This window comes from Alosa alosa, chromosome 18, assembly GCF_017589495.1.
Source record: "Alosa alosa isolate M-15738 ecotype Scorff River chromosome 18, AALO_Geno_1.1, whole genome shotgun sequence".
NCBI lineage: Eukaryota > Metazoa > Chordata > Actinopteri > Clupeiformes > Clupeidae > Alosa > Alosa alosa.
In genome coordinates this window covers 22,261,976-22,288,894 of record NC_063206.1, presented here as the reverse complement: position 1 = coordinate 22,288,894, position 26,919 = coordinate 22,261,976, and the positions used below count along the sequence as shown (strand labels likewise).

Below are 26,919 nucleotides of genomic sequence, written 5' to 3'. Positions count from 1 at the left end.
ATACACAGACACACAGACACACAAACATACACACCCTCACCATCAATTAGACGGTTTACACTGAATGAGATGAAGTTCAGAAGTTAAAGGGAGAGTATGACTAGCGGCACAATGTGTAGTATGCAGTGTTTAAATAATGTACATAATGTTCCTATCCATTTCAAAATTAGAGGATTGACACTGAATTACTCTGACAGTGAGATGGGCAGTGAGTAAGTGCCATGTTGAATGTAGTCCATCTTGTTACCTCCCCTTTGATCTGATTGGTGTGGCACAATTACCGGTCAAAGGTGATTTTGATGGCATGGTCCTTCCTGGCCTCGATGATCCATTCGCAGTTCAGAGAGTCTTTGTAGAACCCGGGCCAACCGGGGGACAGCAGAACCCCCAGCGGAGCCGTTAAATGGCCACCACAGGGAGCTGAGAGAGGCACAAAGCGGAGGAAATCACTTCCCACTTACACTACAATCCACATGCCCATAGTGTAAAACTAAAATGAAATGCCAAATCCCAAGAGTGTGCTATTACAGTAACAAGGATTCTTGCAAAGCTATTGTTAAGACCTGACATTGCAAAGTTTGTTAGATTGTAATTATACCCGTTAACTAAACTATACTGACTTTGTTACAATGCTCTTGTTAGATTGTAAGTATACTGATTTAACCAACTTATACTGATTTACACAAACTAAAACGTAATTATCAGCAAATAAGAGCATTTTCATTCTCTGTTCTTGCACAGCTGAAGCTTAATCCAACCACTAAACCAAACGTTATCATCGTTTGGTACATTTTAATTTTCTGTATCTCAACCACATACTTCACAGCACTAAACAACATAGATACCCTGTACTGCAACAATGGCCTTGTGATATAAAATGTGGCCAAACAATTCACCCACACCAACCCGAAGCCTTGTTTGTATGTCCATTAAAGAGCCATTACCTTCGCAGCGTGGGACGGCTGCATTCCATACCACATTGCCGTCCTGAATGACGCAGGTTATGGCCTCTGACCCATGGGTCTTGATGAAGCCCTCGTCACAGGTGAACAACACTGAGCTGCCCAGGAGGAAGTGCTCGCCGAACCGCTGACCGTTGACAGGTATGCCGGGGTCGTGACACTCATTCTGTCCAAAAGCTTTTGAGACAGAAAAGAAAATAATTCCACAAGGTGGGAAATTTTGAAAATTAAAATGCAGCACTGTACTCTCATCAATTATCGTCTAGCCCGCAAAGCCTACGGCACATGCGCTTTACCTTACAGCATGCATAACCTCCTCTCTTCTCGACATAAACCCATAAACTATTTTCTGCAGCAAAATACTACTGGGAGATCATTTTTATATTTATTTTTTTCCACCTCTATTTCTGGAGAATCAGTAATGAGGCACGGAGACCTAATGACCAGCTCTGAGGGCACGGAAGCAGCCCTTTTATTTCTCCCCCTGACAGACTCATTGCACTCGCATCACTCAGTGACAGTCACTTCAGCCAGATGGGGAAACATGTCCTTCTGTCTCCCCCCTGAAATGGTGACATATCGGTCCTAAAGCGCTGCTGTTGAGATGCCAAGCTCCAGGGTCCCCTGCCATTGCATGGCTGACACTTCCTCCAAACCCCTTGCCCCCCCCCCCCCCACACACACACACACACACACTCATTCCCCTCACCAACACAACACACACACACACACACACACACAAGTAGCTCCTTTGCATCTGCTCTGACAGCAGGGTCCTCTGGACAAAAGAGTGCATGCCCCAAATGAAAACCACGGAGTGACAAGCCCTTCTGCTATTTTATTAACCCTCCCATCACTCCTTTTTGTTTCACAGAAGCATTATTTAGAACACTTCACAACATGTCTAACCACTGATGGTTAAGAAATGGAGGTCCCACCCCAGTGTGCACATAACATGAGCATGTGCATGTAGATGTAATATTGGAGTTAATACGATTTGCCCGTGTGTTTCATCATATTTTTTTCTAATTCTTTAATAAGCTTTTATAGGGACAGATATGAGGAAGTGAATAAAGACAGTTTATGATTTCTTATCTCATTATAGCTGCATCACAGTTCCTGGTTCCTGAGATTCAGTTCATAAATAAATAAATAAATAAATAAATAAACACGGATGGCACGGCCAAAATAAAACCTCTCTCGATAATGGGATGACAACGGCAATAATTCAAAATGGCTTTACTGGTGTAGGTGATGTTGAATCCTCTGGCTGTATTGGAGTGGTCCGACTGGAACTCCAGACGCATGATGTGCCCATTGCTGGCGATCTGTGAGGGCACGTCCTTCCCAGAGAACGTCCCGAATGTGGTGGGCTCTGGCATGCCCTCGTCTTTCACGATGAGATAGTCAAATTGTGACTCCACCTCGAAGTCGCTGAAAATAAGATGGATTCGACTGCCCGGCTCGGCGATGATGAGCCAGACACAGTTCATGTTGCTCCCGTACTCCTCCGGGTAGTTCGGGGACAGGATGACGCCTGACGCCGTGGTGAAATTGAAGAAGCAGGAAACTGCCAAAAAATAGGACAGAGAAGAGTGTGAAGATGTCCCTGTGCCAAACCCAAAGTGACTGAATAATACCATGTCATGAGATGAATTGCATTACAGAAGCATAGACAACCCTCTTTCTCTCTTTCAGTCTGCATTAAAGGGCCTTGAGAAATTTTTTGTAGGCATTTTGTAACTCCCCACACACACACACACACCGCCTCTATCTCACTCCTCCTTCTCTGAAACACTTCGAGAGATGGACAGATCATTCAGCGCTGATAGAGACATTAACCTAGACTTAGTGACCTTTAATGCTTATCTGCTTGACCAGCGTGAAGCAGATGATAGGGGTGTCAATCTGCTCCCAATCTGAAAGCCCGTGCCAAGGCACAAGCGTGTGCTCCTGCCGCGCCTCTCCTAAAACACGCTTTGATGTCATGTCTTAGAGGGCGTGAGATCTGGTGTTGGCGTCCGGACCTACTCTCTCACTCACCTGTGCATGCTGCTCGGTGGTGGTAATTGTCACTTAAGAATGGATTAATGACCCTTGAATTATGTCCTTCGAAAATGAAGGATGACCCTGGAACTGCTTGCCAGGGAGCTTCAATGGATCAGTGGTTCCTTTTCTTAAAATAAACCACACCTTCACCCAGAGACTAACTGCTATGATATCATTTATGCCCAAGATCAATCATCCTAAGTGACGTGGAGCTTAATTACGGACACATATTTTCGGGGAGGGGGGCACTTACAGACACAGCTGGGTTTGTTTCCGGACCACTGGTTATTTTGCTGGCATGATATTGTCCTTTCGCCGACTAAGTCGAAGGCGGCCTGACACTCGAACGTGAGCGAGTCCCCGTGTAAAAAAGAGTCGCCTGTTCGCTTGCCGTAACCAGGGATTCCTGGGTCTCCACAGCCTCCTTTGTCAATTTCTGTTCAGAGGGAAAAAAAGAAAGAAAGAGTCTTTATTCATCAAAAACAACATTGCTAACAACAACGTGCTAACATTTCCTTAGCACATGACTGTTGTTGACACATTAGAAGAAAGCCACAACCCCAGTCATTATCAGAAATCATACAAAATTTCATGGCCCTTAGTACACCATTAACAGATTAAAACAAAAGCTTAATCTTCTATGTGTTATTTATTTTAATTGCTTTGCCATTTATTTAATTATTTACTACAGCCAGTAGATATATTTTCTTCATTCATCTTAATACAAATCTTATGTGCACTGGAGTTTTTGTCTCCATACCCAGGTAGCAGAGCAGAGGTGTTTTTCTAGGCGGCATAAAATGACAGTGACAAATGAATGACGTTCTGGAAGAGTTCATTTTTGTGTTAACAACCAGGGTGTCAGCTCAGCAGCTGACGCTCCACTGACCCCGGGCGCAGCTCTAATCTACAGAGGATGAGTTCTCCTCCGGTAGCCCATCTCCACACAACTACTGTGAGGTGTTAAGCAGGACTTAAATACCTCTGGATCAGCTGGGGGCTTTGCAATGGAGGAATTCACCACAGAGGTGGTGCAGTCATTTTAAAGGCAAAAAAACCCCTTCAAACTGTGATTCACCTAAACAAACTGCCAGGATTAGCATAAAAAGCAAACAGATTAGCGTCCATGTGCTTTATCACTAGCTGGGCCAAAGGAATTGTATCCTAGATTTAATTTGGATCGAATCTCTAGGTCAAACCTACAGCCCAGAGCAGATGGTTGTAACCAGCGTCGCTTGCTTTTAGGATTTCATTAAACAACTCTCAGTCTCATATTGTAGGCCTACCCATTCACAGACTGCACTCTGCACACTACATTTAACCAGGAGTTGAGTCGAATGCACTAAGCATCACATGAAGACTAAATGGTACAGTAAACACTCTCAGAGGGGCTGGGGGTGGGTATGGAAGTGAGGAGGGAGAACCTGTTCACTTACACTGTGAAGCAAGGTCGATGCATATAATACCAGTAAGGAGGAACTGCGCTCAGTGGTAATTAAGCATGTAAACAGGTCTGCCATTAAACACAAAGTACACTCATGTAACAGGGAATGAAGAGGCTTTCCGCATGCGATGCATGCCACTTGGGCGGACTCTTTCCTGCAAGTTGTAAACCCAACAAAGCTTGTAAAATGCCGCGTGGTTCATTTAACTCGCGGCTATGTGTGCTCCGCCATCTGTGGGCCTCCCTGAAGAGCCTGGGTGGTGAGAGGGACTGAGCTGAAAAACACTGGAAAGAGCATCCTCAGAGACTCCACGGGGCTCTTCAGCTAGCATGGATTCAAAGCCTAATTCTTCTGATGGCCTGCGTTAGTGCGTCCCTAAATGTGTGAATGCAGTGTGTGTAGTGAGATTATGCAGAGTGGAATTGCCCTGCCATTAACAATTTCAACTGATACAATTCCCAAGTATATGTAGAAAACAAGAAACTTGTTTATATGTCGAAAAACATTTCAGTACACACAAATTTTCGTCTGATCGCTAATATATGAAACATGATACGTCATATACCTCTGCAAAGGTCTAACCACAGTTCTCTTGAGGGATTATTGTCAAACATGACAAAATGACTGAGTGAGTATGTGTGAAATTGGGTTTACACAAAGTTAAACACATTTCCATCATTGTGTTAGACTATCCAGAAATGGTGTGAATTGCTCAATTATGGTGGTGACATTTATGAAAGCTGATCGATGTAAGGGATTGGTCCTCAGGGTACTGAAATGTATTTCAAGTCATGGAATTCAACTATCTTTTCCAGACAAGATAAAACTCTGTACAAATAATCAATGCCGAGTTGTAGTGTGACAAGATCACTCCACTTATTTACTCACATTATTGGGCTACTAAATGCATAACGTAAATGACTGGAGGGCTTATTCAAACTATCCATTACATCCTATCATGAAGCTGGAAAATAGTGTATAAAATCTCTGACTTTTATAGCATGGCATGTTACAGCTTAAAACTTAACCTTGTTTACCATGCCCAATTAACCTGAGATTTTTAAGAGCAAACTCACTGCACTCTCCATCATTTAGAGACAATCAGTCTAACCATCTGATGTCAAAAAATGAATTACTAATTTGGCTGGACTCGCAAAATCAGCATATTAGTGTTTATAGAAACAGATGCTAAGCTAAAACTTGCTTGGACATGGATTCTTTCACTCTGTGACACTTTCAACTGCGTCTATGGAGCACATATGCTGACCCATTTGCTTTCATTAAACGCTTGATGTACAGTAGGCATTTGGACAACAGGGGGAACAGCAGGCGACATCGAATCGGAATCAGATGGTCTTCAGATGGTCCTCAGATCATGACATAGATCCTGGTATGGCAATCAGATCATGAATGGCTGGCATCATTAGATACCTTGTTTTAAACGTTGCATAATAAAATTTGGTACCACTTTATGTACAGTATTTTTGTTTTTGGAAGACATTTTCATTTGATATCAATAGCATTGTGTACAATTGGTTGCATACTCTATATAAATACAAATTGACTGCCTGGAAAAATAGGCTTTCTTGTGTTCATAGAATGTAACTTACAACCAAACCACCAATTACCTGTCAAGGTCAACCAACTCAAAATCAAAGCATCTATGTAATCATCATTGTAATCATCATTATCAGTCAAAAACACACAGTCTGATGATTGCTTATGATAGGCAATCCAAGTGATAAAAATAGCTGAAGTACCTTCATAGATAGCTTTAAAGCCTTGGGACCCAATGGTATCATCAGACTGGAGATGAAGCCACATTTGATTGGTCATGCTCACAATCAGGTCTGGCACACTGGTCCCAGTGAGCCTGCAAAGCATAGTTACATAAAAAGATTAAATTACTGTTAAATAACTGTTAAACTCATCAACAACTCATATTTCCTTCATATCAATAAATGTTTATGAAGCAGATTTTTTACATAAAACCACAACAAATTGACAGTTTAAATTTAAAGCTTAATTTCGTTCAAACACTTTGATGTTGCATAAACTTACACATAAAGTACCCTCCTGGCATCCCCGATTTTCTCACCATCTCCCACTGTTAATGTGTCGTACGCTCTCTCAAGATCAAACTCCTCAAATGACAGCTTGATAACCTGCTCAGTAAATAAACAAGCAGGGAATGTGCACACATGAATAAGAATTAAGTAATATACTAAGACGCCATTCTGAGTTCACATTACCATAAACACCACAATGTACGTCTGACATAAATGGTTAAAAATAATAGTGGAATTTTCTGTGGAGAAAAATACATTGTAATGTTGAGAATGTCGCCAAGAACAAAGACTTGGAAGGAAAAAAAGGGTTCATGCCCATTTGGTATGTGAGCAGAAAGAAAGGCAGTTAAAAGAAAATTGGATTTGAGAGGAGATTGCTGGGAGGGAAAAAATAAAGCTTAATTAGGACAACCCCATTATCAGCATCCTCACATTTTCTCAATTGGGCCATTAAAGAGCCATTACTCTCATCCACATTTTTTTTTTAGTTGGTACTCTGAGCACAAGCTTAGCAGGTATAGAGGAGCAATCTTCCCTGAAGTTTGGAGTGCCAAGCCAGCGGGCACAGACAAATGGATGATCAAGGAGAAATATTTATATTGACGCATTTATTTGTGTAAATGTTTGCAGCTGTTAGTCCAGGTGAAACTTTCTCTATAAAGGGGAAACCAAACATTCGTCCTAAAAACCTGATCGCTAAACTAGACAGGGACAACGACAAATTAATGTGGTTAGAATTATTGATTAAAGACAGCTACGACAAGATTGTGCCAACTATGTTTCTGTTTATTTTATTGTTGTTGTTCTTTTTTTTTCTTTAGAAGACAGCTCATCAGATTTATTCGACTGAAAAAGCAAGCCCTCACAAAATGTGGGAGGAAAATGTGCATGTTCTTTCATGGACTCATGACTCTGTTAAGCATTTCAGAAGTTTCAGAAAAGCAATCTGTTATGAAATGTCAAACTGTGTGGTTTGTGAGCTGTTTGGAGCAATCTTCAATGAATAGGCTAAAATACGACCTTTTCAAATTATCTTGTCAAGGCAGATATGCTTTTTACAGAATATCTAGCAAGCCCATGAAGCTGCATTGATGCACTATAAACACAATCAGGGAATGTCAGTGGATCTTGGTGATTGTTCCCTCAAACAGCTAGGCTACAACATTTTAAAGCTGTATTGATTTCTTTGTTTTATTTTGAACTGAGAAGCCTGACAACTGGTTCAATTGGACAGTTTTGTTTTCTTTTGTGGAGGAAAAAAAATCATTAAGTGCTTTCTTCATAGAAGTCACTATACACAATGGTGAGGGCACACATCATAATTCATCCAAAATAACCTTCTTTCAAGCTATTTATGTCATATTTAAACAAGTCAAAAGCGCTGTTTGAAATGGAATCTTTTTTTGGCATATGTTTATTAACTACGATTTGGACTCCGTTCTGTTCTTTTCAATTCCATTCTATACAATGGATTTTCTAAAGTGCATTACTTGGACACTTGGTATGCATAAATTGTATGAGATTAAGATATACGTAATTGCTTACATACCCCAGCATTGGTATGAGACCCAACATGAAATGTTAAGAAATACACACATATAAACATGCATGCATACAGTACAGTATTTTTGAAAAGTATTTCCATTTCATATCAAAAGCACAAATACAAATTCTCAATAATAATCACTGTCATATTTGTTGACTGCATGGAAAATTAGGCTTTCTGGTGTTACAATCAGAAAAATAATACCTTGTGTACCTGGTGTACTGTATAATGTGTCTATATTGTAGACTAGTATAATCCCTGACTTCCACCGTCATCAACTCAACTAATACGATTAAATGTTCAAACAAGTTCGGCATGGATCACTCTCTGCTTCTATCTTGAAGCCATTAAGTAAATCCATAAAAGCGTGGCTAAATGTGGACAAAAATAAAATCTACGGTTTGTGACCCGATTTAGAGTTTCCTTTGGTCTTGTACAAATATGCACATGCAAGAGCAGAATGTGATTTTTCCCATTTCTGCAGGCCTGTCTGGCCAACCTGATCCCTGAATCACAGTGAGCTTAGAGGAAGTCTACTGCCAACAGAGTACTGCACCCTCTTAGCAGGTGCAAGTAAAGCCATGACAGTTGCCATTCCTCAGTAAAACTCATCTGTTTGCAGTCTTGGTCCAAAATCTGCTTAACAAGGCAGAGACTCTGGATATAATACCAGTGGTCTATCTCCACAGTCTTCATACACATCTCTATAATAATGAGGTGTGGTATAAGGTGTGAAAAATGCAGAGAAAAGATAAGCTTTAAAAATTGCACAGTTTGGTTAGGCCTAGCATTGTCAATGGCTGCGCCCTTCTAATCAGTGTTATTATATCATGATAACAGTATACTGACTGCATACTCATACTAGTTTTATCACCTTTATCACTAGCTAATAACCTGTATTTAATCAATGTGGTGCCTTTTTTGGTTTTGTACTGTTTGTCTTTTGATGAATTTAATATTGACTATCATCCAATGACTTAATAATCATGTTGCACTCCTTATGCCTAAGACTGGTTTTATTAACTGCACTTTTGTATTTCACATGTCTGTCACGTAAATGTAAAACATAATGTGATTGTGTCTTTTACAACTGATTAGAGGTTGCAAACCGGCAATTAACCATATGTAAAAATCCCCCAAATTGAGTTTGGTTCCAAAACGAGATATCAATAACAACCTAGCTGTAGTTCCAGAGATATTACCTGGAAAACAAAATATTTGTTATTATTATATATGGTTTTATGGAGGATACCTCATTTTCAAACCAAACTCTTAAAATTTGGCTTGGCTAGGATATTGTGGTCACCAGTATAAAGAATTGTTGAGCACACTTCATGACTCAATGAACTTAGAAGGATTTTAAAGGGAGGGGATTTAATCATCATTAGTTCATTTTTGTAAGTAAAGTTTGTTAGACACTGATAAAGGTGGCATGCACTCAGAACATTAACATGGCAAACGCCCTAGGAAATATTTAGCTAATCAAGTCTGAATTAGTTTGCTTTAAATTCTGAAAAGCTTGTCTGAGTAAGAATCTTTTCTTAGAAACAAGGCCAATCTCACAGGGCACTTTATCACACAGGTAAAAACATGACTATATCACTGTGTGAACTAAGGTACCACTTCATTTGCTATTCCATAAAACAGTCCCTGCAATTAATCAACGCATATTAACTACAGGGCATAATATAATACATTATGCAACACTTTCTCTTTAATTTCTTTCAATGAGTAATGACACTTAAAAACCTCTGTTTTGTATGGGCAACATGTCAGCTGGTTGGTTGTTATGCTCAAAGCGTAATGATTGAACACAATACCTTGATGGTGAATTCATTACAGCAACCATGCATGAGTGAGTGAGTGCATGTGGTGCATGTCTACCCAACACACACACACATTTAAGCCAGTGCCAGATTAGGTTGAACAGCAGAAAGCAAGAGACGGGCTCAAAGGATTTCTTTGTTGTTCAAAGAAAAAAAGTCCAGTCTTGGTAATGGAATAGTCTAACATAAACAAGGGGCAATGGTTATGAGCAGAGAGGGCGTAAATCGAGGCACTAAAATGGGCTACTAATTCTCATGACTTAAGGCAAACAATGCTGCTAAGACACACAGGGGGTGTAGCTTGACATGTTAAATGGCAAGGCAGCTATTAAATAGGTGTGTTTCCATGTGATTAATGCACCTATTTCTTTTCCCTAAGCCTTTTAGACACCATTAGGATGTTGCCCAAAAATTGTTTTGCAATGTATGATGAAGCATATACTAAACCGCTGAAAGCACAACAACAATGAACTGCTTTCTTCAATTTGTCTTCTCGAACATTCAAATGAACTCTTGGAATACCTGACTGGAATCAATCAGCCAATCACATTTCACCAGCAATCTTCCTGATCTCTCTTCCTGATCTCCCCATGTCTGACTGATAAAGCAGTTCAGATCACAGACTAGATGTCATCTCAATGATTCAAAGCATCTAAAGTACCTGTGTTAGGTAACATGAAGACTACATACACAAGAAGAGAAATAGAGTGAAAGAAAAGCAACTGACCTTTTGAGGATCTACCGCTGTGATGACCCACACACAGTGAGCATTATTTTCATACTGGACAGGGTAGTTGGGAGATGTAATAATCCCCTTTGGTCCTCTTAAATTAGAGCCACATGTCCTTGCTGTTGAATAAAGACACAATCAATCAATCAAAGTATCAGAATGCTTTCATGCATATAATGCTTCTTGGATCACCAAAGGTGCTTGAAAAATGATAAGGATCATGTTTTCTGTAACACTAGTCAGCATAAGGATTCCGTAGAATAACGACATGAAATCATGCTTTTTTTCCCAGGTTGATAAGACATTGCCACCCCCCCGTACACACATGCATCGAAGAGTAAACCTTTTACATCACACTGTAAAGTCTCTGACAGCTTAAGAGCTCCCAGCCCCTCTATTTTCACTCTTTTCTGTCACACGCCCCCTGAGGCTAACATTAGAGCTTCATGAGGGTAGAAATGATTTACCTTCTGGATTATGAAGCAAGCATTCTCAAAGGGGAAATATCTCAATTGAAGGACTGCCAAATCATATAGAAATACTGAAAATGAAGGGCTTTGCATTGGACCCAGGGAAATATGAGATACCTACAGTATATTGTGCTTATAATATATTACAGCAAATATTTTGATTTCATATTTGTTTTCATATTTGTGATATCATGTTTGTTGCAGGATCATAATGTCTTAAAAATGCTCAGTCAATTCTTAGTCAGTCTCTCTTAATTGTGCAGGCTGTAAAGCAAAGGCTGTCTCATAGGGATGCAATTAATACATATGAATTATGATAAACTACATGCTATTTACAGTATGTGTATGTGTATCTTAAATGCATACCACACTATTGAAAAACGTGCTAGAGAAAGGTACTTATAGATGAAACGTATAACATATTAGACATGTAAACTTAAAGCTTATTTAATGATGTGCAGTCTTTCACCAAGTTTTACCTATGACTTTACAGATGAGCTGTGATGGAACCTTTAAGGGTATTCTCATGAGGTCTTTGGGTTGCATGGCACCATTAGCACAGTTCGACCATTCTTCTATTAGCCTTGTGCAAGGTCAAGAATTTCCCATGTTCTGTTCATCTAAGAAAGTAAGTTGAAACTAAAAGTGCAGACGGCTACAATAATAGTATGCAAAAAAGAGCACTGCTAACCCTTACAACTTCTTATCTTTGTGGAATTAAGTTCCACCAATTAGATCAAACTCTCCCATTGAGGACAAGAAAAAAAAAAAACAATGTTTTCATCATAGTCATTACTATCACATTGTTCCAAGATCTGGAAAGGTATAGAGAAAGGTCTGATGATAGAGTACAACTGAAACACTTTAAATAATCAGAGAGGCCACTAATAACACTGAAAAATTACTGGCTTCATTTCAAGATAGGGGCGAGAGGATGAAGCTACTGGGGATAATTTAATCAGCAGGCTAAAGAGTTTCTAACTTCCAATTTTATCCCTTCAAGCTCTAACTAATCTGCGAGGAAAGGAGCCATTTAAGTGTTATTTTACAGAGGTTTCTTGCAGCTGCTGAGACAAAAGTGTCCGGATCAATCAGGACTCCGGTGGAATTGTGCAAAGAAATTGTCAAACATGGTTACTCTTCTTCACGGAGGTCTGACACACTGCCTTACTTCATTTTGATTAATGTCACCGTGAACCCTTTGTCCTCTGTGCCTTTGAGAGTTTAAACACTGCAGGTCTCATCTTAAGGGTGCATTTAACTGCCTGTTTGTACAGTATGGTGATGGCTGGGAGAGTGTGTAAGGGTGCCCTTGCAAACCTGACTGATAAATATCACCTCCTCCATGATAGGAAGCTGTGATGGAGTAAATCTCTGTGAATCAATAGACTACTCTGAGCATTGATGGTGATTAGTCTGATTGCTTAATTAAAAACAATGGCATGGATTTAATAACAAAAACAATCACGCTATAATGATCCGACAGTTTTCATTTTGTCATTTTGGTCATCACAACCACACTTTTATACATCAGCTTACATCACAAGATTTAAAATCCCATTAATCGAATCTTCTGCCGTATAAAAGCCACAACTAATGAAATAAGGTCAATGTGCTTTTGTGGATACAAGCTGAAGAAAGTGTTTTTTTCCTCCCTAGAATAAACATGACACAAAACAAAACCTCACAGTATCCACTGCCTTTACTGTTCATTTACTACTGATCATGGTGATTCCAGTGTATGTAAATAAAACATGATGATTAACATGTGTCAGACATGTATCAGATAAATATATAGAGTACATATAGCCGTATACTTAAGCAATATGGCATATTTGCATACTGTTTTTTTCTGTTTTATGTTGTCTGCTTTACACTGTATATTGTAATATGGTACTATTATGCTGCTGTCTTGGCCAGGACTCCCTTAAAACAGAGATTCTGAATCTCAATGGGATTATTCCTGGTAAAATAAAGGTTAAATAAAAAAAAAATTAAAAAAATGAATGAGTGTGGGGTTGGTACCTGTGGCTCAGCCATTGGCGCAAGGCCGGAGGAGGCCTTATGTTACATGCAAACTGAACAGTCAACATACTCCATTTTATTCCTCAATAACTGTCAAATGTGATGTTATGAAATCGCTGCTCTCTCTTTGAATGATTTAAATGTTTGGGTCGTACAATTCAATGCAAAATGCGGAGTGATCACTAGTGGTGAACAGTCTGAGTAGAGATATATTGGTATATGGCCACTCGAATGCCTCTATTCCAATCAAATAGTAATATATGGCTGGATAGTTTGACTGGACCTAACTGTTGCATAATACGGTATCAAACATGATTATTACCACATATCAGACACAAACCAAATACTGTAAATACAGTACACACAGCAGTATCCTGCAGTATAAGAAAGAAAAACTCAGCAGGAACAGCACATGTTCTCTACCAGGAAGAGATAGGGGAAAACTGTATTCCCTGTACAATTGTAAGGACTCCATTTTAAGTACCTGGGGCACTTCTCACTATAGGCATGTGGCACACATCAGCCCTAACGACACTTGACAATGTCCTTACAGAAAGTGTCTGCACGAGGGAACAGGCAAACCGCATTCACACTTACTGCGACAGATAGGCCTGTGGTCACTCCACGCAGCCAGAGTTTCAGTCACTCGCTGGCAAGCGATGCTCTTTGATCCCTGAAGCACGTAGCTGTCATCACAGAAGAACTGGATGCTGGCGCCAACCCTGTGGGGGTAGCAAAACAAATGACCGTCAGTGTCTGACCTGCGCACCAAGCCTACCACCCCTTCCCCCAATCCATGACATTTCTTTCACGTTTTTTTTTTTTTTTTTTTTTTTTTTCATTTTCCTTTTTATGCCTGAATTCCAATAACAGGGAGAGTGAAAAAAGCCACAAAAATGGTGGATAAAAATAACAGGTGCTGGGTTTAACAAGGTGTATTTCACAACCCAAATTTGATCCCTGGATCATGTCCATAGAGGGTAAGGGTGTGGGGTAAGTCTAGGGGCAGTAGCACAATAACATATGCTTAAATGAAAAGTCCACTAATTACTTTGTGGTAATTGTGCATTGCAATGAGGACCATTAATATGAAGTGGGACCATGATATCATCTCTTAGGAGGTGCCACCACCTCTTGTGAGGGTGTAAATGAAGTCGCTAATGGTGATGACACAGCAGCGGGCATTTGGAGATGACCAAACTGCACAGCAGGTCAGTCGCTGATTAAAATAGACCCCATTCACACACACGCGCGCACTTACAGTACATTATACCAAGCCCCCGGCCCCAAGCCCAACAAGAGGGAGAGAACCTACTGAAAATCTGAGCCAATCCTCCTGCCATTCTCCGGAATCCCGGGATCTGGACAAATGTCAGCAGCCATCCCCCCTTGGCTCACTGCAATGGGGAGAGAAGATTGGAAAAAGGACATGAAAGGGATCCTTAGAAAGTATCATTCCATATTCAAAATATGCTTAGCATGGCAAGAATTCACAACTTTGACTGACGTGTAGCAGGCATTGCGGCATAGACAGATGACAGTACAGATGGATGGGGTGTCCCTTTCCATTAAAATGGTTAGAAATTAAAGAAGGATAGCCACATCAAATATCAGGAATAGTAAAATAATGGTAATAAGTGATACATAGCCAAAATATTGTATAAATCTGAATGAATGTCCAACATTATTTGAAATCACACTATAGCCAGAGACAAATCACCAAACACAAAATGCTTTGTCTCTCCTGCCTATCTGACTTATACTAGTCTGCCTCCTAGCACATCACAGGCCTGAGCGTGAGCAGTGCAATCTCACCACCACCGATGATTCACGCGCATAACTCAGTAGTTGGCCATACACTTATTATTTTTTAAGTGTTTCTGTCAGTCAATCCAAACAAATAGGTACTGCTATCTATTACATTTCTATCAGCATTATAATATACACATTTAATTACGGCATTTGTCTGTATTGCATGCGCAAATAAAAAATGCATTGCATTCCGTTCGTCGTGTTGACAGGGGATTTAACGATTCAAAGCTCAAGGCTATTCCTGCGAAAAAAAAAAGTGCCGTGGAAAAGGTCACAGCATGGTCCTTCTTCACAGTTCGTCACTCCTCTCCGGTGCCAGACAGGGCCTCTGTTCACACCTCAAACGTGGCGTCAGCCTCAAACACAGGGACAGTTCATTTGCAGGCCACAATCACAGCAGGTCAGCTTTCAGACTGCTCAACATTATGGTGCTGTGCTGCAGCAAACGCCACAGACAGAAACTTAAAAGGGCCTGTTTTTTTATATTGTTCTTTTTTTATCTATTCACTTCATTCCATTTGATGGCTTGCCATGCCATTAATAATTAGCATATAGGCTCGTAAAACATTTGATATGGCCCCCAATAAAATACTTTATACTGTCTCCCAAATGTCATCCACCACTGCATTTTAAAAAATAGAAATTACCCGTTACTATGAACTTCAAATTAGCATGTAAAGTTTACTAGATGCCATGCAATTAAGGTCTTAATACAAAGCTGTGATAGGGCTATCTACATTATATCTGTCAGTGACAGATTCTGGTGCATTTCATATGCATATACCATGTATCCACAGTGTGACATTTCAAAATACACCAAATGATCACATTTCATGTGTAATTTACCTGTATGTGTGTTTCAGTGTATTGTGCTGTTTGACATGTCCAGTGTATGATACTTCCCATATACAGTAGTTTTGATTGAGATATCATGACCTCTAGAATGACACTGACTGAGAGTCTTTGAGCTGTTGAAGTATTACATATGTTCATGAATGTCAAATGTGTCTTATGTCCGTCCATAAGAGATAACGCTAAGTTAGTCTGTATATAAACTGAGATGTCTGTCTCACTGACTACTAGCTTATGCTTGACATACCAACGTTGTCATTGACAGCAGTGTGGTAAAGACAGTACAGTCCACTGAAAGCACTCATTTCCCCCCCTGGAATGAGCTCATAATACTACCACAGTGCTGCTCAGACAGAAAAGCACAGTTAGCGGACTCACTGAATGAAACATTAAGTGAGCTTATTCCTGAAAGAAGTCAGTTTTTGCAAAGTCATTTACACTGACTTGATCAAGTGTTACCACTTCATGGAAGTACATTTTGGACGAAGGTCAGGAGCTGGGGGGGATCGTGTATGTGTGTGTCTGTGTGTCTGTGTGTGTGTGTGTTTGTGTGTGTCTGTGTCTGTGTGTCTGTGTGTGTGTGTGTGTGTGTGTGTGTGTGTGTGTGTGTGTGTGTGTGTGCATACAGTATGTGTGACTGGTCAGTGTAGCCCTCTTGCACCGTAACCCTTTTGATCAACTGCCATGTCCTCCCGTTTGATGTGGTCTTCAAATGTCATTTCCTCTGATTGTTGACATCACTTTCAAAAATGATTCGGTATGATCAAAGCTTGTGGCCGTCTTTCAGATGTGCTTTTGGTGGGTGACGATATATATATATATATATATTTATATCATTTTATTTCTCTCCCATGCTGCTTCTATGATCACTCCAATCTCTACATCAGATTTTCTTGTTTTGATACAGAGAACGTCACACAAAATTGATTTAATTAAGTTGCTGAAAGATTAGCCGTCATTGAGTATTCTCTAAAGCTGCTACAGATGGGTCCTTTTAGGTGCTTTCAAGTGTCAAATAAAAATGGGGTGAATTCATCCTACCCCACAGCCGTTTGGACCCGCCTCACCTCGCACTTGAACATGTGAAGGATGCTAGCAACGACGGCTGACTCAATGAGAGAGTCTCACATCGGACTTCAAGTGTTTACGTGTGTTTGCTGGTAACAATATCTCCATAGCCAATCTTCCTCCTTGCACTGAGCATGGTTCAAGTGTTTCACTTTTGCACCGTCAGCCTCTTGTGCATGCTGTTAATTGCCAAAACGCATGCTCGATGAAGCACGGAGTGGCACAAATTATTGATACAATTCAATGTAGTCTTAAAAGGCAATTGTTTTTTCCTCCATCCTATTATGGATATCATCAAGGGCATCTCCCTTACACAGGGTATTGTGAGTGCGGAGCAATACTGCAAACAGGAGCTGAAATTATGCAAGGCGAATATGTCATGTCAACATGGTTAACAAAAACAAGGGTGTAAGGCTGCATAACACCATGCAGCACCCAACACCCAGCACGCGCGATCAGTAATGTGACCCCCTCAAGGGGGCTATATAAATGGCAGTGGGCCCTCAAGCAGCCTGTGCAACTTGACACCAAGCCTCTGACTGCCCGAAGACACATGTGCCTTTTCTTGAGTGTGCTGTTTCTTTTTTAATGAGGCATAATTAAAATGCTAATGAAGCTGAAATGACACCTTATGACCATATTGCATAAATACTCACAGACTGTGTTCTTGTGGCTGGTGTCTTTGCTTGGAAGCATTTTCACGCCTCTGGACTTCAACTCGATGGCCTTTTTCACTGGTGAGAGAGAGAGAGAGAGAGAGAGAGAGGGAGAGACGGAGAATGGAGAAAGGGGGGGAAGAGAGAAAGAGGATGAGAGCAAGAGAGATAGAGAGAGAGGGAGAAAGAGAGAGAGAGAGGGAGAGAGAGAGAGAGAGAGCACAGCAACTGAAGTGGGGTAGCACACATTATAATCCATTTATGTAATTAGACAGACACCCCATGAACCACGGCCGAAAGTAAATCTGGGGGCCCTTTGTGCCAACTCCTCGGCGAGTCCTTGGCTGCCCCCACCATCAGAGCCCCTTTTTAGACCTGGCCTCCGCTGTGGACATTTTTTAAAGGACTGACACTGACTTATCACCAACAATGTCCACATGATGGTGATCATAAGTTCACTGCCCAAAGACCACCTGGCCGTAAGCGTGAACATCCAGTTTGTCCATCCATGGCAAAGAAAAAGACAGTGCTTGCCCTGAACCAGGGAGTGCATAACCGAAGAGACTGCCCACTCAGTAGTACACTTGGAGTCTACAGTATATTCACATCAACTGGACCAAATTTTGATTACAGAGTCCTGAATTTAATCCTGTAATTAAGGCATGTGGGGAGCCAATTACACATGGAGGCGAATGCAAAATAATGGAGGAAAAAATTTTTCTCTGTATGACATCACACAGACTCCAGGTATAAATAGAACAGTGCGGGTTGTGATTTGGCCATGATAACTCTAATAAATAAAGCTGTCCTGAGAGTACTGATACAAAAAAATGTGGTTAGAAGGTCATCCATAATGAACTGATGACCCTTATGATACAATGAAATTGTATTTTACATTGAGGCTGCAGTTAAATATCTGATGTAGTAGCTGTAAGTTTTGCAACATTATGGTCATTTTTCTGTAATTATACATTTATAATTGCATCTATTATGGCAAGCAAGCTAGTCTGGCATGGATACTACACCTCCCAGAAAAAGTAGTAGGGTTTCCAAAATTCATAAAATCTGCATGATAAGCACATGTTTTGATGTTCTTTGGGCATTTTGCCAAACCACAGGCTTAAAGACATCCCAAGCATGCACCAACTCACCTCCCATCCCCCTACCCTCCCTGCTGAGTCCTCACCTGAATTGGCAATGGCCGCAGCTCACTCCTACCCTGCAGATGCTGACCCTTACCTTGGTACTGGGCACTAAATCCTTTCCGCCGGTGGTTGCTGTCAGAAGTGAAATGCAGCCGCAGCCAGTTCTTGCTGCTGATGACGGGTGAGGGCAGATTCATGCCAGTGAGCCTGAATGAGCAAGCAGAGAAAGGGAGAAATATTTAAAATAGGTAAACAATCAAACAAGGATTCATTCAGTCAGTTTGGCACTACAGTTCTCTGGCCAAGATCATTGGAACTCAGACATAGAATAAAGCTTATATTTAGAGGATCCCTACAATTGTAACGTAATGTCAAAGGCTCAAAGGGCCTTCAAAAACCACAGTAGAACATGGTATGTCCTTAATGTATGCATTGTTATGTTTTGTTAAGTTCCTACTATGATCTTTTTCCCTGTAAACTAGCTCAGTATGTTGTAAAAGTAATAAATAGCTAATACAACAGAAAATAAATAGTTAAATGATTAATGCACAAGAAGTGCTTCATGACAGAATCAATGAGGATCTCGCAATTCACAGAATCCTCGCTGAGTTTCTCTCCACAATGAAAAACAAAGACATGATTCCTGATACCTGTCCCGATACCAACACATCTTAGAGGTTATGAGTGTTCTAAAGAGTGAACAAACAAACATCTGTGAAGTTTTTAATGTTTCTCAAACACGTCAATAACCTGAATGCACGTACACTGCTCAAGAAGTTCTTAAGGGGAGCTGTCCACCTAAACAGTGCTGAAATGTCCCCTAATTTGGTGACATCAGGTAATGATTTTTATGCTATGAGTTTTAGGAAATGCTCCAAAAACAGACATCTGTAAGAGTGACTTTACAAACTACTTGGACTTACAATGCTTTTGGAAAACTCAGCCCAGGCCTAAACAGAGATCCTTCCAAATTTGAGAAAGATGACCAACTCTAACGCGTTTCTGTCTTCAGTTAGTGATATCAGTTACCGGTAGTACAGAAACAAGGAATCTCTGTATGTATGTATGTATATGTATGTATGTATGTATGTATGTATGTACATGTATGTATGTACAGTATTTATGTATGTATGCATGTATGTATGTAAGTATGTATGTATGCTCTTCATATATCTTTTCAACCATTCATCCGACTGACTCCACACTTGCTGGGTGTTGCTGAGGACCCAAGTGAGTGCACTATTGAGTGTGATGCTAACACTATAATTGAAAAACAATACTTAACAGATCTTGACTTCACCAAAATATATCGACCAACTGGAAGTGGAGTGCCTGCAGCCACAAACACATGGATCATCTTAAGATGGTGTGTGTTATTATGGCCATGTTTTGTGCAGCCACTGTAGTAGTCTTTAGACAATTTTGAAAGTCTACGTCTATTCCTGGTATAATCTGCAAAAGACGCTGCACTGGACCTGCAGTTTAGTTGATTTTCCACGTGGGCACAATTTTATGCCCACATTAGAGTAACTGATTAAAGTCTCCTGGTGAAGACTAAGTGGTTGCACAGAAATATGCAGCAGCCTTTTAGAAGAGAAAGGTGTTATTTAGCTTCTTAGGGAGGTTGAGGCCTCCCACACAAGGCTTACATCAGAATCCTTTCATTTCATGGTCTTGTAATATGACAATTTATTTAAATTTTGGAATGTTTATGGGATTTGATTCCAAGAATTACATTAAATGCTCTGGATATTAGTAGTGTAGAATTTGCAGGCATGGATACATGTTACATGCATGCATGCACATATATACGATGCATATTCAAAATTACCACATGTTACAGTTAAGCCATATGTATGACTGAGATATTTTTAACACTACTCTATATTCATTACTGATATGTTAAACAGCACACTGGAAATTAAAATAGAATGACAACGCATGGTAAGGGCAATATCTAGTTTAACTAATTCAAACTCAGAAGAATTTTGACAAAGTGAAAGAATACTGTGCAGCTTTAATGCACACCCGAACATTGGTTCATGAAACAAGCTAGCATGCTGCTGTCCAGCCTTTATGGACCCTTTCAAGAGAGTTCCATTATCAGCATCATAGTTGGCCCCACAAGACTTCCTTTTTAACATTCCATATGTTATCTTAATGCAGAGGAAGTAGATTGGGGCCCAAATAGAAAGTTCAAGCATTGTTTTTGTTTTTATTGTTGAAAGGGTCTATGCCCCTTCAAGTCATCCTAGACTGGACACTCTCTGGCTTTCCCACCACCTACTGTATGTTAATAGACAGCTGACCAGGTCACATATGGTACTTCACCTTTGCCCTCTCATCCTGCTATTCATACATTCTTTAGGTTTTGACATTCTTTAGGTTTTGCTTACATTTCCTGGCACCAAACCTTATCTATGACATTTTCTGCCAGGTCTGCACTTTCACTTAAACCAGTCTTCCTTTCCCACACACTAAAGATACTACATAATTCAGTTTCACAAAATAATGATATTACACAAAATAAAGATACTACATAAAACATATATAAAAGATACTACAATTTAACATTATTTTATTGTTTATTTTTTCTTTCCTTTTCTCCCTTTTTGGCTTGACCTAGCCTACATTCTGTAAACAATTACCACCGACATTGTTTTGTGACAATAAAGTATATCTATATACAAGGATACAAGAAATGCAGTGAAATTATGTCTGGTGTCAGCCTATTTGTGCAAAGTGGGGTAAAAAGTGCAGTAGAAGAGGGGTTTAGTAGATTAAGTGGCAAGGGCTGCATAAGAAAGGTGAGGGAGGATAGGAATTGGGGGGGGGGGGGGGCACCAAACAAGGAGCACCCAAGAGCAACAGGGGCAAGTAAAAACTCCCTTACCAAGGAAGAAACCTTGGGCAGATCCACGGCTCAAGGGGCTAACCCAACTGCCAGGGGTCTTGGTGTGTGTGTTGGGGGGATGACAGGGGAGATGTGATAGTGTGCTGTGTATGTGGGGAGAGGGCAGTGTGCAATATGTGTGTTGGAGAAGCTTCCTCATAAGACAATGTGCTGTGTATTGGGGCAACAGTGTGCTGTAAGTATGTTGGGGATGTGTGTTGGAGAAGCTTCCTGATGAAAGAAAGGCTAGGCAATCAAGGACATGGGTAGATGGAGGAGAAATCAAAAATAATAAATAAAAAGTTCTATGGAGATGTGCAAAAGTTGGAGAAAGTCAGATATGTGTGTGTGTGTGTGTGACAACAAGGATGAGGGTAAAATCCTTGGGCACAAAATGATTTATACGATAAAATGCACGGATCCAAACTTGCGCTCCATGATTAAACTTGCCTTAAACCAAACGGCACACACATTGGATAACCTTATGAGCTACAGAGAAAACACAAGTCTATAATGAAGTTAATCCTTTCCAGGGGGCTAACAGGGCCTGTGCTCATGTCCAGTTTCTGTGAGTGCTAAGCGGATGAGAGTTATAGACTCCGCCTGGATGGGTCTCCAGTCCATCGCAGGTAACCCTCAGACGAAGCTGGTACCTATGTTACAGCTGAGTAGACAGACAATGGAAATGAAGGGCCTTGTCCAAGACCACGACTCACAACATCAAGTGACGATCTGGGATTTGAACCAATTGCCAGCCTAACCTAGCCTGACGAGCCAGACCCACATTAAAATGTAGGGTCTGGGCACTCACCGGTTGTCTTTCAAATTCTCTCTGCATGCAATAGGACAGCGCTATGAGTCCCACCAGCTGAGCTAGTTGGCTAGTTCAAACTTTTGCCAACTTAATAAAAGCTTAACTCGTGTCACACTGTTCGCCAACAGCAACATTATCTTATTTGTTTTCAAGTAGCAGGGAATTCAAGCCAAACTGTTGCAACTCTGCCATCAATCATTATGTTAAGCCCGCCTAACGACTCTATACACGATTTGATTGGCCTGATAGAAGTTTAATTTTTCGAGCTCACAAGCCAACGGAGAGGTGCGTCTAGATTTCTAGGCTTAGCCTAACCCCTTACACCAAGTGTCTCTGGGGGATGTTAAACAATCCAGACACCAACAGCAGTAAAGTTATCACGTAGTGTTAAGAGTCTCAACTGAATATTTCCCACTAAACCTCAACACAATTATCTAGGTGATTTTTTTTGTTTTACTTTAATCTCAGGAATTATTTCTGTGATGTAACATGTTTCCTATTTATTCGGAGTAAAGCAGTCAAAATTATGTCACTGACTAAATGTTATGGTTGTTTTTTTAGGCAATTAGACAACTCCGCAATTACCAGCTGGTTCTGACTTTCATAAAAGAAATTTATGGATAATAGACAGAAAACCATGGAAGGAGCTATTCATGAGAATAAAGGCACATTAGTGGGATTCACTCCAAGAATAAAACTGCTAAACTCCATTATGTCTCAACAGGAGTGTGCCATTAAGCTTGATTGAATTACCCCCTAGGAAGGTAATATCAAAGGAAGCCATGCCTGTGACTGAATAGGAGCAGTATTATCTACCTGGCACACACTGAAAACAGTTTGTGAGCTTCTTTTGGGCCATTCACAGTCCAGCAGCCCAGTTACAGGCAGCCATAAACATTTTGGTTGGACATTTATAGATAATAAGCAGCATTTGAGGTACTGATTGTAAGTGCGTGTGTTTGAATTCCTCATGAAGGAGAGACAATGTTTATTTAAAATGAAGGGATTTTTCAAAGCGAACATTTTGCCACTGAGAATGGAACATCAGAAGAATTTCATGTCAATAATTTCAACTGTACCCTTATTAAATGCACAGCTTCAGAGGGCCCATTCTAACAGATTTACAACCGACACAAAGAGAGACAAAGAAAGTAACTAGCCACCAGGGCTGACGGCGGAGAAACTCTGACAGGAGAAAACAGCACCACAGAGTAGCTCAGCAGACCTGATGATAGGCCAAGCTCATGTCCTGACCAACCTCCATTCTGAGCTTCAGGAGAGGCGATGTGGGTATTGGTATACTTTATTGATCCCCAAGGGGAAATTCAAGAAATATATGACAGGTGACCTTAAAATGTTTCCTGATTTGTAGGTGCAATTTACCATATTTTACATAGTATACTGTATTGGTGATTATGTTGGATATTAACTTTAAAATGTACATTTTTAGTATTTGATAACAATTATTGTGCATATTAGCTATTCATAAAGTGTTGGGATACATTCTGGTCATATCTTGTCCCTAATGTATAGAAAAACAAATTCAACGAAATATCTTATATTTTGTTTGTGTAGAAGCCACATGATAAGAAGCGTCTGGTTCATGTCATTAGTGTAATTAATGTAGTATATCAGGATCTCATCCTGACCAACGATAACATGATACACAAATTGTCATATCAAATTATTCCTTTCTTAAATCCTTGGTTGTAATGAATATATAAAGTTGTTTCTGTCATAGTAGAAGTTCATTAAGATGTCACACATTATGCTTAGAGTGTTCCTCTTCATTCAACAAGATGACCTTAGTCATTGAGGGGGCACATAGTTTCTACACTTAAAAGCCTGCGACGGATTTACTAATGTGTGTGTGACACGCTTTTATACGTGACGTGATTGCAACATTCCTTTGCACATTGTACGATTCTTCAATGCCACTGGGCAACAAAAAAATATATAGGGTAAATCAAGAGGGACCGTTTAAAATCTTTGAAGTATAGATAGCATCCATATAAATTCAGTTCTACAAAATGGCTCAAGCCAAGCAAATCAGAACCATCAACATATAGCATAGCAGCATATTGTTTCTTTGATTTGCATTTATGGTGAAGACTTGCTTTAAGGGGAAGATCTTGAAAAGATGGCTGGTCATAAGACCATGAAATATTGGTGAGATCTCCTCCACCTCAGTCAATTTGTGTGAAGTATCCCTGATAACAAACTTAAGATTTACAAACAGCATGTATCGTAACTGTTCAGACATTCAATAATCACATCAAAACGTAAACACAGCTCACATTTAATGTTGTACTTAAGCTAACATTTTAATGTGCAGTAAAACGCGACAAAACAAAACATTAATTACATTGTGGGTCCGCATTAGAGTCTTTAACATTATTAGGGGTGGCTTATTTGGCTGGATGATTTGTTTGTTACATAGGATGTATTGGATTTGGCACAGAACAGCAGAGATTAGATTGGCATGAGAGGGAGAGAGTGAGTGGCAATTACTGCTCCAACCTGCTTGGATCCCTCTACTGCCTTTCAGAGGACTTAAGTTTACTGGAGCATGAAAACCAGGTTGAGATGGGGAGGCAAAAAAAATAGGTAGATGGAGAGGAAAAAAAGAGAAGAGAGAGAGTGCCTTCTGACAAAAAGGAAGAACAGTCCTGACAGATAAAAAAGGTAAATCTTTTTGAAGTTTGGAGTCAGGTACTGGTGAGAGGGTACATGTATGGAAAAACTGACTTAGCTGTGGAGGAGCAGGGAACTCAGCAGGGGTATGGATATAAGGGATGATATTTTTTTTCTGTAAGTCGCTTTAGATAAAAGTGTCAGCTAAATGACTAAATGTAAGGCCAGGGCATTCATGGGATCATCGGGCTGGGTGATAATATGAAGCTCATTTTTAAAATGCCATATATAATGCCCAGCCAATAATTTCAATAAAAAAAAAAAAAAACGGAATTTATGAACATTTTAAGACTTGGCTGACTTGCCACCAAAGCCTCTAAAACAAAACATTCCATTACAGTTAAAGATAATAAGTTGCACTTTCAGACACATTGCCAGGGTGAAGCAAGTCATCCATTTTTACTGACAGGGAAAAATAAAGATCAATATTTAAGCGTCTGGAAATTTGAGAAGACTTCAAAGAGAAAAAGGCCTTTATTTTATTCAACAGTTCCTATTAAATTTATTCTGCTCCAGAAAGCTCAGGTCAGTGAGGTCAGGAAGATCACGCACATGTGCCCTTCGAGAGGCTAGAGGAATCTCAAATGAGGAAGTCTGTGGACATCCTCATGATGAAGTGTTAAAGTGGATTCCTTTGATTGCTCCTCCACAGAATGTCCACAGTAATCCACTGCTACTCTAATGAATACACAGCAGTGCTTAGAAACAGAGGAAAAATGAAGAAAGGATGGCCAAGGATCTTAGTAAAAGCATAGTGGAGAAGCTAACCAGTGAAGACATGCTATATATTCTGTGTATAAATTCAGCGCAGTACAGTAGAGTGTAGCATACCAAAACATATTGTTCATATCTCAATGCAAAGTGCAATGTATACAGTATGGCTGAAACAATGTGTTCAGACGTATTATATGTATGTGTGATATTATGCATAAACAGTGGAGTGCTGAATAACATCTGGCCTGGAATATTTGGTAACCAAAGCCTAATTTGGTAAGTTTAAACAAGTTTTGTACAAAAGACATACTTGCTAATGTAACTAATTTCAACATATTTGGCCACTAATTTAATCTGAGAGGTAGTGTATCACAATAGCAAAATCATGACTTTACTACAATACGCTGCATAAATCAAAACACTATTCCAAACACCAGTGTTGGTACTAATAAAATGTAACATTTTTAATTTCAGGTCATCAAAGATATTAGAAAAATCTTGCAGTCTGCAGATTCAAAGTAAAAAAGTGTTTTGCACAAAACTGAAGTGTGCAGATTTGTCTTATATCTTTTGTAAGCTACCTACCAATCCTGCACCTCGGCAGATGAGCGGAGATCTTTCACTTTATTTCAGGTCATCGCAATATATTATATGTTCTACTTTCTGTGACACAACTAAGTATATATACTCTTTTGATCCTGTGAGGGAAATTTACTACTGGAAACTACTGGAAGGACAGGTGTTCAGATTTTCTATCCATTTGACTGTCTGTCTGTATGTATGCTTGTCTGCCTGTCTGTCTCTGTCCAAAAGTCCAGAAACTGATCCATCCATACAACCCAACAAGAAGCCAATCAAAATACTGGGTTTTCAAGGCTACAGGGCAGGCACACACCTATGACAGCAAATAGAATTGCACACGGCTAGATGTAGCTTGGTGTGTGTGTGTGTGTGTGTGTGTGTGTGTGTGTGTGTGTGTGTGTGGTAAGGGCATTTCTCTCTGTTATCTACTCCTTATCTGCTCCACCTTTCCTTTCCTTCTGTCCGTTCGTTTAGCTGGGAAACTTGTCTCAGTCCTGCTTTGCAATATTAATTGGTGGTTAACTTGTTCATTCACAGCAGACCAAAACAACCCTCAGGCTACTGGGA

General features: G+C 40.1%; 1 protein-coding gene across 2 annotated transcripts in view; it reads right to left on the bottom strand.

Moving 5' to 3' along the window:
• Positions 1-26,919, bottom strand: part of LOC125311390 (CUB and sushi domain-containing protein 1-like) — a 300,533-nt gene that overhangs the window by 97,752 nt on the left and 175,862 nt on the right. For both annotated transcript variants that reach the window (XM_048269385.1, XM_048269386.1), the window contains exons 6-16: positions 18,750-18,862; positions 17,511-17,588; positions 14,438-14,519; positions 13,720-13,844; positions 10,625-10,746; positions 6,518-6,621; positions 6,217-6,329; positions 3,265-3,447; positions 2,206-2,532; positions 945-1,139; positions 282-420 (exon numbers count right to left, since the gene is read on the bottom strand). In XM_048269385.1, coding sequence (XP_048125342.1) covers positions 282-420; positions 945-1,139; positions 2,206-2,532; positions 3,265-3,447; positions 6,217-6,329; positions 6,518-6,621; positions 10,625-10,746; positions 13,720-13,844; positions 14,438-14,519; positions 17,511-17,588; positions 18,750-18,862 — 1,581 coding nt within the window. The remainder of the gene's footprint in view (positions 1-281; positions 421-944; positions 1,140-2,205; positions 2,533-3,264; positions 3,448-6,216; positions 6,330-6,517; positions 6,622-10,624; positions 10,747-13,719; positions 13,845-14,437; positions 14,520-17,510; positions 17,589-18,749; positions 18,863-26,919) is intronic.